Source organism: Culex pipiens, chromosome 2, assembly GCF_016801865.2.
Source record: "Culex pipiens pallens isolate TS chromosome 2, TS_CPP_V2, whole genome shotgun sequence".
Taxonomy (NCBI): Eukaryota; Metazoa; Arthropoda; class Insecta; order Diptera; family Culicidae; genus Culex; species Culex pipiens.
In genome coordinates, this window is record NC_068938.1 from 145236399 (window position 1) to 145247928 (window position 11530).

General features: G+C 29.9%; 1 protein-coding gene across 1 annotated transcript; it reads right to left on the minus strand.

Moving 5' to 3' along the window:
• Positions 1-328: 328 nt before the first annotated feature.
• LOC128092675 (trichohyalin-like) lies at positions 329-11139 on the minus strand (the record flags this gene model as incomplete). Its single annotated transcript, XM_052707014.1, has 3 exons — positions 329-453; positions 5400-5465; positions 9975-11139. Coding segments are annotated over 3 exons (1356 nt in total), but the record flags the coding sequence as incomplete, so codon positions are not given.
• Positions 11140-11530: the final 391 nt, after the last annotated feature.

Below are 11530 nucleotides of genomic sequence, written 5' to 3' on the forward strand. Positions count from 1 at the left end.
TAAAACTAGTATAAATTTCAGAGATCTTGTTGCACAATTACTCTGTTTTGAAATTATTATCATTTGCTCGAAATTAATCACAATCAATTTTCTTCACGCGTAGGATTTGGCATGAATACAACGAAGACGAAGTACTTGAGAGGGACGGGTTCGAAGGACGTCGGCCCCTCATATCTCACCCCTCTCGCTGTGGATGACGATGAGTTGGAAGAGGTGAGCGAGTTCGTGTACTTGGGATCGCTGGTAACCGCCGACAACGACACCAGCAAAGAGATCCGGACTCGTATTTTTGCTGGGAATCGTGCGTACTTCGGATTACGGAAGACGCTCACATCAGCTCAGGTGGGCCGGCCATGTCGCCGGAATGGACGAGGGCCAGCCTGTCAGACTGCTTTTTAACCGCGCTGAACCAGCTGGCGGAACAGGCAGAAGAGCAGGGAAATCGCGTGCACACTGAAAAATTGTTCCGACTTTTAAAACGAACAACCCAACCAACAATTTCCAACAATTTAGTAGCCATCATTGGCTTGTAATCCATTTGCGGTTCTGGATTAACCTATGTCGAGCATGGATGTTCGCGTTTTTCGATGCAAAATTCTCCCACCATTGAGTAACTAAAGGGTTTGATGGCGGCCTGAAAAATGACCTTTTATGTCGAACCACCAGAAAAAAAACGTGCAATAAAACATCCGGCCATACACGAGAACACAAGTGGGAGCTTTTGGGTCTGCCTACTAGTTGTAAGGGTTTAAAAAATAATAAAACAACGATGTATTTTTTTGCATCGCTCGTCACGAAATTTCTACGCTGGAGGGAGGTTAATATCTCTGTGAAACAAGACTCAACATATTTTTTTATTTGTATAGTATTTTTTAATACTGATAAATAACTGAAACCAATAGCTTTTATATCCTAACTTCTCCTACTACAAAGATACTAGAGTTAATTTCAATGTAAGTATTTTTTTTTTCTCGAGCTCAGTGAAGATTTTCAATTTATATTTAATTTTAGGTGACTGATATAAAACGCCATGTAATAATGAAATTTTGTAATCGAAACTGTAAGTAAACTTTTCTTTGACGTAACACCTTAACTTGATTCTATTTCTATAATGTAATTTGTAAGAAATACTTGTGTTTGTTAAAATTAATCACTATTTCTAAAGATTCAGAAAGTGAGCTCTGATTGATAATTTTTGAAAATATTTGTATTGTACTGGGAACTTGTTTGAATGGAGAAGCAAGGTGCTTAGGGTGACAATAAAAAATCGACATCAGTAGGGCTAGTGATTTTTCGCGATTTCACGGAAGCCGCGTAATCCGTGAAATTCGACCCTGGCCGTGCAATTTGGGAAATACTGCGAAATGCCGCTAAATTTTACATAATCAATTGATAAATCGCTACTCAGTGCATTTTAGCTTTATTTTTTTAATTCAAGCATTTAACAAGATTTCTAACAAGCAGTTTACCAGGGCTGCGGGGTCGGGTCATATTTCAAGCGACTCCGACTCCAGCTTTCTGAGATTAGCCAACTCCGACTCCGACTCCGGCTCCGGCTTTCAGATCCAACCGACTCTGACTCCGACTCCAACTCCGGCCCACCAACTCAAGCCGACTCCGACTCCGACTCCAGCTTTCAAAAAAAGTGTTGGCTCCGACTCCGAGTCCACATATTTTTAATTATTTCAAAAGTTAGTTAACTATTATTTCGAAAACATTGATAAATAGGATTATTAAAAAACTCTCTAAGTGGAAAAAACCGGAAAAAAGTTTCTAGTTTTACAAGTTTCAGACGTTATTGAAACAGAAATAAAAAAACGCCAGTTTTGAAGGCATTTTTAGAAGAACAGTTTGGTAAGTAAATTTGGATTTATTTACTTAACCTCAAATTTTCATTAAATTGATAAAAAGCTAAAATATTAAATTGTTATTTTTTGAATGATCATTAAAAGAAAGCTGGCCTTAATGATCGATTTAACACATAAATTCAATTTGCTCACTTTAAGGTTGACATTTATAAGAAGCACAGTGACTATCATAGTCACCTTGTTTTTTTAAATAACAATTTAAAACGAAACTATTTTTTTAAGCTCCATTGATATTTTTAAGACGTACATGGACATAACGCCATGGCTGAAGAAGTTTATTATTACAAATCAATGTATCTAAAAAAATCTTCGTGGTAAGGACGCTTAAGAGGTCCTTTTCAAATATCCGTGACCTAGAAAATATTTTACTTCGGAATTTTTGATTTTTTTGGATCATAATTTTTTTATATATTTAAAAGGAGGCGCGCGATACTTCTTGCATCTTCACCTAAAACGAAGCTTCATGACTGGTCGTGCGCCTCCATGAAAATATATGAAAAAACTTAGAATTGGATAAAAAAACAAAATCCACAGGTTAAATATTTTCTAGGTCACGGAATTTTTTTTATCTTGAAATCCTATCCTATCCTGAAATTTTGAGATTTGTTCAACGATAATTTGCAACAATATCAAAATAGTTTGCCTAAGGATAAACATTCTCAGATTTTAGTAAAGAAATAGTAAACATTAAGATAATCGATATATTTAACATATTCAATGATGATTTCAAATTTAGTTGCAACTTTTTATTGATGTTTGATGTTAGTTTGAAATATTTTAAGCGTGACACAAAATGCGCATGATGAGTTCCAAGTAATAGATTGTTATAATCGTTGGAAGAGTTATCCTGTTGTGATTTTTTTTTCGATTTCTATAAAAAGTGATTATTATTTTACATCTTTTGATGTACCTCGTAACTTTTTTCCTGAACATTGATTCACTTAAAACCACCGAGACATTCGCTATCGGGGTATAAGATGACTGTGTGTGACTTTTTTCAGAAAGAACTAGATTTATTTTGGTCAAATTTGAATTTAAAGGGTACATAAATATCGGCAAAAGGATGCAGTCAAAAACCATCAAAAATCGGTCCCGGCCTTAGTTGTTGTTAGGCCGATAAGTCATTCCAGGTGTATGAGTCGTCTCCATGCCATAAGTACAAACAACACACCAAACCAAGCCTACTCCGGTGGAATCACTGGCGGCGGTTGGACTCGCAATCCAAAGGTCGTCAGTTCAAACACTGGGGTGGAAAGTTCCTTGGAGTAGAAAGAGGTTTGGATGCTCTCCCCATTCAAGCCATCGGACTCCTAGGTTCGAGCAGAAACTTGCAATAGAGACCACAAAAGACCCGGGGGTCGTTAATGTGGATGGTTTGATTTTTTGATTTGATTTTGAAAAATCAATTAAATATTTCTGACTACAAAACCATTATTGATTTTATTTTTTTGAGTTATGATGATACTACATACTTGGGTAAGAGCTGATTAACAGGTTATCATTTAGTGATCTCGAAAAAAAAAATTGAAAAACAATTAAAATATTAGAAGTTTTGTAAAAAAAGCTGTTTTATAGCAAATTCTAAAAAAAAAACATAATTTTTGTTAAATTTAAGATAACTTCGACTCCGACTCCAACTCCGGGTAATCAGAAATTTTCGGCTCCGACTCCGACTCCGACTCCAGCTAATAAAATTTAGCCGACTCCGGCTCCGACTCCGACTCCAGCTGTTCGAGTTTTGACGACTCCGACTCCAGGCTTCCCAAAAAGACCCGACTCCACCGACTCCGGCTCCGACTCCGACTCCGACTCCACAGCCCTGCAGTTTACATATAAAAAAAAATCATATAAGATCTACAACTATTTTTTTTTTTGAAAATATTGTTCATTAGAATATTCAAAAAATACAAATAGGTTCTTTATTCCACAAAATTCCAAGCAGATTTCATAAAAACATTAATCAACACTTCTCTGAAAGAAAACGCAAGAAATAGCTTTTTTATTTATTTCAAAATAGTTTAACTAATCAACGATATTAAACAACGATGAACAAATTGCATTTTAATATTTTGAAAATTAATTATGTGTTTTAATCAAATCAAAAATCAAAAATAATACATGGGTCATTCCAGGTCAACTGAGTACACTTTTGGACTCGACCTTCACCGATTTGGACCAAACTTGGAGGGAACGTTCATCTATCTATAGTTAACAGAAATCCCAAGTTTGGTGCTGATTGGACCATCCCTCTATTTTTGGCACCGCCCTCTTTTTTGGCGATTTTCTAAAAAACATTTTTTTCTTTTAATCATGACTTTGCAACTTTTTGAGCAAAAGACTTTCTACAGGTTGCATTCTATAGAAAATTGTTCAAGGAATTCGATAAAAATAAAGTTTTAGCCCGAAAATGCCCACTAATATTTTATTTTAACGTTTTAAGTATTAAAATTCAGTTTTTACCAAATTCTTATATTTTAATTGTTTTATTTTATCACCACCGTGTTCCCCGGACAATTTTACATAAAAATCAATGTAGACCTCAAACTAAAATGTAAGTGACTTTACTGAAAAAAGTTTGATTTTGCGCAGCGGGTCTCACCCAAAATTGTCCAAGTGTGAGATTCTTGTAGGAAATTCAATTCCTTACAACTTCACCGAAGGGTGCAAAACGATCCGAGTTGATCCTGATTTTTGATGATTTTTTTTAGTAAAAAGTATTTTCTTATATTTTCTTATATACTTCCTATATTCCCCTTATATACTTTCAAGTATATAAGCCGATTTCTTTTCATCGCATTGCTAATAACTCATCAGGATCAACTCGGATCTTCTTGCACCCTTGGTCAAAGCGGTAGGAAATTGAATTTCCTAGAAGATTCTCACACTTGGACAATTTTGGGCGAGACCTGCGCCACCTGCTGCCAAAATCCTGAAGCGATGTTTTTTCCCATACATTTTCGCGTTTTTCCCTTATACTTAAACGATAAAAAGCGACCTTAATCTTATCCGATTTGGCTCAAAATTGGCACAGTTTCTTATTATTGCCAAAAGAATCGAAACAGGGGGTAGGGGAAATATACCCTTTCTCAGCCTATTTCTATTATCGGCCTATCAGCACTTTGATCATGAATTACAGCTTTCATTAAGTGTTTTTGACTGTTCCAAAGTAACAAATAGCTCAAATAAAAGTGAGCAAGCAACTTTACACTGTTGACGTATTTAAAAATGTTGATTTAATAGCGGAAAACTGCAAAAGTGTTGAAAATTGGTCGAACGGCTTACAGTGAAATGGGGAAATGGGTTTATTTCCCCTATCTCTTCAGATTTTCCAAATTTTTCAATTTTTTTTGTCACCTTAATGGTGCTTTAAGTTCGATTAATGTACCAAATTTAAAAAAAAAATACACTTATATATAAAAAAAGATCAATGTTATCTATTTCTCAGAGATTTTGTCCTCATCAGATTTTTTCTAAACCATAATCAACTGTATTCCCAGCGTAGTTCCCTCCACCGAAAAGAAAAATGCTTACCTTTTTCCCCTGGGAAACGCCCTTCCTCTTGTCGTTCACTGTCCGCGCATGCAATCGTGGTTAAATCTGAAAGTGCACAAGCGAAAAAGATGGAGTTGAAAAATCACGTCGTCGAGCGTGGCTTTCATGTCGTAGCCGCATGAGAGAGAAGGTACAAATATTTCATGCATTCAAAATTAAAACAAGGAAGCGCCTAATGACCGACCTGGGTTCACTCCAGGGAAGGTTTGGAACCCGTAAGTCTTGTTGAACTTTTGGCCAAACTTGTCGCTGAGGGCGGAGAAATATTGCCCAATGGCGTGCCAAGCGGCCATAATGTTTCTTACGAGCTCGTGGGCAGTTCTAAGCTTTTTCCTCGATGGGGGACTATCTGCCAGGGAATATTCAGCGGAACCGAGATACCGACCGGCTCGTTTTGGGCGTGAAGAATAGGATACCGTGGGCTTGGTGTTTGGGACGGTACATCACAGCAAGGTTAGTACAGCCCAATCCCTCCCCGATTGTAATGGCTTTTTCCGGTTAGAACTCTCCACGGGGCAAAGTTCTTCGTCGAACTCCACGCCAAACTATCCGCAAAAACCACAAACACACGCTCGCCGCGACTCACTCCCTATTTAGTCATTGTACAGAAATGCCCCTGCCAAACTCGCTCACCCGGGAGGGAAAAGCTCTTCTTCCTCGAAACTCAAACCCCTTCAATTAGCGGCCGCGTTCGCGAACATTTTGTGTGGCCACAAACTTTTGCGGCAAAGACACACGCAATCAAAGTGAGTTCACCTGGGAATGCGAGGCCTAACGAAGGGCTCTCCAGGCAGAAGTCAACTTTCGGCAACAACTAACTCAAAGGTTTCGGTACCGGAATTTGGGACGTGATGTTTATTTAATTTATTTGCTTTTTGCGACGGGGAGGGGCAACCTCTTGACGGTTTGTGACTTTCGTGAGGTTTTCCACGAAGTCGCGCACCTCTTCGCGTAGATCTTGGAGATTGTAATTACGAACTCATTGTGTGTCCCACTTGAGGAAAATCTCCAAACGGTTCAACTCCAATTGAAACAGTTTGGCCCTCCTTCCCAGAATTTGACCCCAAAAACGCCGTCAAACTAATGACTGTGTGAAAACCCCCCGCAAACAAGAGGGGTTGCAAGGGGATCCTTCACGTGCGCGTTCCAAGAAGACTCCAACTTTCATAATTAACACGAGCTCTTCCCTCTCCAGCAAGGAAAGTTTCCCGGAGGTAGCACAACAACATCCTTCCGGTGATATCCGTGACACGTCAAGCTGGGTGATGCAAAGGTCCTCGGCAGAGAGATAAGCCTTTACTCAGAATAGAGGGCAGACACGTGAAATTTGTAGTGTTCTGTTTGGTTTTTAATAATCGAAAAATTCTGTAAAAAAATCTTCTAACAATTAAAAAACAAACATGAAAATAATTTCAAATGAATCAACCATTATTCGTTTTTTGTAGTTTTTTGTAATTTTTGTAATTTTTGTAATTTTTGTAATTTTTGTAATTTTTGTAATTTTTGTAATTTTTGTAACTTTTGTAATTTTTGTAATTTTTGTAATTTTTGTAATTTTTGTAATTTTTGTAATTTTTGTAATTTTTGTAATTTTTGTAATTTTTGTAATTTTTGTAATTTTTGTAATTTTTGTAATTTTTGTAATTTTTGTAATTTTTGTAATTTTTGTAATTTTTGTAATTTTTGTAATTTTTGTAATTTTTGTAATTTTTGTAATTTTTGTAATTTTTGTAATTTTTGTAATTTTTGTAATTTTTGTAATTTTTGTAATTTTTGTAATTTTTGTAATTTTTGTAATTTTTGTAATTTTTGTAATTTTTGTAATTTTTGTAATTTTTGTAATTTTTGTAATTTTTGTAATTTTTGTAATTTTTGTAATTTTTGTAATTTTTGTAATTTTTGTAATTTTTGTAATTTTTGTAATTTTTGTAATTTTTGTAATTTTTGTAATTTTTGTAATTTTTGTAATTTTTGTAATTTTTGTAATTTTTGTAATTTTTGTAATTTTTGTAATTTTTGTAATTTTTGTAATTTTTGTAATTTTTGTAATTTTTGTAATTTTTGTAATTTTTGTAATTTTTGTAATTTTTGTAATTTTTGTAATTTTTGTAATTTTTGTAATTTTTGTAATTTTTGTAATTTTTGTAATTTTTGTAATTTTTGTAATTTTTGTAATTTTTGTAATTTTTGTAATTTTTGTAATTTTTGTAATTTTTGTAATTTTTGTAATTTTTGTAATTTTTGTAATTTTTGTAATTTTTGTAATTTTTGTAATTTTTGTAATTTTTGTAATTTTTGTAATTTTTGTAATTTTTGTAATTTTTGTAATTTTTGTAATTTTTGTAATTTTTGTAATTTTTGTAATTTTTGTAATTTTTGTAATTTTTGTAATTTTTGTAATTTTTGTAATTTTTGTAATTTTTGTAATTTTTGTAATTTTTGTAATTTTTGTAATTTTTGTAATTTTTGTAATTTTTGTAATTTTTGTAATTTTTGTAATTTTTGTAATTTTTGTAATTTTTGTAATTTTTGTAATTTTTGTAATTTTTGTAATTTTTGTAATTTTTGTATTTTTTTTAATTTTTGTAATTTTTGTAATTTTTGTAATTTTTGTAATTTTTGTAATTTTTGTAATTTTTGTAATTTTTGTAATTTTTGTAATTTTTGTAATTTTTGTAATTTTTGTAATTTTTGTATTTTTTGTAATTTTTGTAATTTTTGTAATTTTTGTAATTTTTGTAATTTTTGTAATTTTTGTAATTTTTGTAATTTTTGTATTTTTTGTAATTTTTGTAATTTTTGTAATTTTTGTAATTTTTGTAATTTTTATAATTTTTGTAATTTTTGTAATTTTTGTAATTTTTGTAATTTTTGTAATTTTTGTAATTTTTGTAATTTTTGTAATTTTTGTAATTTTTGTAATTTTTGTAATTTTTGTAATTTTTGTAATTTTGTTAATTTTTGTAATTTTTGTAATTTTGTAATTTTTGTAATTTTTGTAATTTTTGTAATTTTTGTAATTTTTGTAATTTTTGTAATTTTTGTAATTTTTGTAATTTTTGTAATTTTTGTAATTTTTGTAATTTTTGTAATTTTTGTAATTTTTGTAATTTTTGTAATTTTTGTAATTTTTGTATTTTTTTGTAATTTTTGTAATTTTTGTAATTTTTGTAATTTTTGTAATTTTTGTAATTTTTGTAATTTTTGTAATTTTTGTAATTTTTTAATTTTTGTAATTTTTGTAATTTTTGTAATTTTTGTAATTTTTGTAATTTTTGTAATTTTTGTAATTTTTGTAATTTTTGTAATTTTTGTAATTTTTGTAATTTTTGTAATTTTTGTATTTTTTGTAATTTTGGTAATTTTTGTAATTTTTGTAATTTTTGTAATTTTTGTAATTTTTGTATTTTTTGTAATTTTTGTAATTTTTGTAATTTTTGTAATTTTTGTATTTTTTGTAATTTTTGTAATTTTTGTAATTTTTATAATTTTTGTAATTTTTGTTATTTTTATAATTTTTGTAATTTTTGTAATTTTTGTAATTTTTGTAATTTTTGTAATTTTTGTAATTTTTGTAATTTTTGTAATTTTTGTAATTTTTGTAATTTTTGTAATTTTTGTAATTTTTGTAATTTTTGTAATTTTTGTAATTTTTGTAATTTTTGTAATTTTTGTAATTTTTGTAATTTTTGTAATTTTTGTAATTTTTGTAATTTTTGTAATTTTTGTAATTTTTGTAATTTTTGTAATTTTTGTAATTTTTATAATTTTTGTAATTTTTGTAATTTTTGTAATTTTTGTAATTTTTGTAATTTTTGTAATTTTTGTAATTTTTGTAATTTTTGTAATTTTTGTAATTTTTGTAATTTTTGTAATTTTTGTAATTTTTGTAATTTTTGTAATTTTTGTAATTTTTGTAATTTTTGTAATTTTTATAATTTTTGTAATTTTTGTAATTTTTGTAATTTTTGTAATTTTTGTAATTTTTGTAATTTTTGTAATTTTTGTAATTTTTGTAATTTTTGTAATTTTTGTAATTTTTGTAATTTTTGTAATTTTTGTAATTTTTGTAATTTTTGTAATTTTTGTAATTTTTGTAATTTTTGTATTTTTTGTAATTTTTGTAATTTTTGTAATTTTTGTAATTTTTGTAATTTTTGTAATTTTTGTAATTTTTGTAATTTTTGTAATTTTTGTAATTTTTGTAATTTTTGTAATTTTTGTAATTTTTGTAATTTTTGTAATTTTTGTAATTTATGTATTTTTTGTAATTTTTGTAATTTTTGTAATTTTTGTAATTTTTGTAATTTTTGTAATTTTTGTAATTTTTGTAATTTTTGTAATTTTTGTAATTTTTGTAATTTTTGTAATTTTTGTAATTTTTGTAATTTTTGTAATTTTTGTAATTTTTGTAATTTTTGTAATTTTTGTAATTTTTGTATTTTTTGTAATTTATGTATTTTTTGTAATTTTTGTAATTTTCTTCTTGTCGTTCTTGTCGTTCTTGTCGTTCTTGTCGTTCTTGTCGTTCTTGTCGTTCTTGTCGTTCTTGGCGTTCTTGTCGTTCTTGTCGTTCTTGTCGTTCTTGTCGTTCTTGTCGTTCTTGTCGTTCTTGTCGTTCTTGTCGTTCTTGTCGTTCTTGTCGTTCTTGTCGTTCTTGTCGTTCTTGTCGTTCTTGTCGTTCTTGTCGTTCTTGTCGTTCTTGTCGTTCTTGTCGTTCTTGTCGTTCTTGTCGTTCTTGTCGTTCTTGTCGTTCTTGTCGTTCTTGTCGTTCTTGTCGTTCTTGTCGTTCTTGTCGTTCTTGTCGTTCTTGTCGTTCTTGTCGTTCTTGTCGTTCTTGTTTCTTGTTTCTTGTTTCTTGTTTCTTGTTTCTTGTTTCTTGTTTCTTGTTTCTTGTTTCTTGTTTCTTGTTTCTTGTTTCTTGTTTCTTGTTTCTTGTTTCTTGTTTCTTGTTTCTTGTTTCTTGTTTCTTTTTTCTTGTTTCTTGTTTCTTGTTTCTTGTTTCTTGTTTCTTGTTTCTTGTTTCTTGTTTGTTGTTTCTTGTTTCTTGTTTCTTGTTTCTTGTTTCTTGTTTCTTGTTTCTTGTTTCTTGTTTCTTGTTTCTTGTTTCTTGTTTCTTGTTTGTTGTTTGTTGTTTCTTGTTTCTTGTTTCTTGTTTCTTGTTTCTTGTTTCTTGTTTCTTGTTTCTTGTTTCTTGTTTCTTGTTTCTTGTTTCTTGTTTCTTGTTTCTTGTTTCTTGTTTCTTGTTTCTTGTTTCTTGTTTCTTGTTTCTTGTTTCTTGTTTCTTGTTTGTTGTTTCTTGTTTCTTGTTTCTTGTTTCTTGTTTGTTGTTTCTTGTTTCTTGTTTCTTGTTTCTTGTTTCTTGTTTCTTGTTTCTTGTTTCTTGTTTCTTGTTTGTTGTTTCTTGTTTCTTGTTTCTTGTTTGTTGTTTCTTGTTTCTTGTTTCTTGTTTCTTGTTTCTTGTTTCTTTTTTCTTGTTTCTTGTTTCTTGTTTCTTGTTTCTTGTTTCTTGTTTCTTGTTTCTTGTTTGTTGTTTCTTGTTTCTTGTTTCTTGTTTCTTGTTTCTTGTTTCTTGTTTGTTGTTTCTTGTTTCTTGTTTCTTGTTTCTTGTTTCTTGTTTCTTGTTTCTTGTTTCTTGTTTCTTGTTTCTTGTTTCTTGTTTCTTGTTTCTTGTTTCTTGTTTCTTGTTTCTTGTTTCTTGTTTCTTGTTTCTTGTTTCTTGTTTCTTGTTTCTTGTTTCTTGTTTCTTGTTTCTTGTTTCTTGTTTCTTGTTTCTTGTTTCTTGTTTCTTGTTTCTTGTTTCTTGTTTCTTGTTTCTTGTTTCTTGTTTCTTGTTTCTTGTTTCTTGTTTCTTGTTTCTTGTTTCTTGTTTCTTGTTTCTTGTTTCTTGTTTCTTGTTTCTTGTTTCTTGTTTCTTGTTTCTTGTTTCTTGTTTCTTGTTTTTTGATGTTTTCTTGATGTTTTCTTGATGTTTTATTGATGTTTTTTTGATGATTTGTTTTTGTTCACTTCATGTTTTCTTTTTGTTTCTTCATGTTTTCTTGATATTTTCTTGATGTTCTTGCTGTTTTCTTGATATTTTCTTTCTGTTTTTGTCGTGTTTTCTTGAT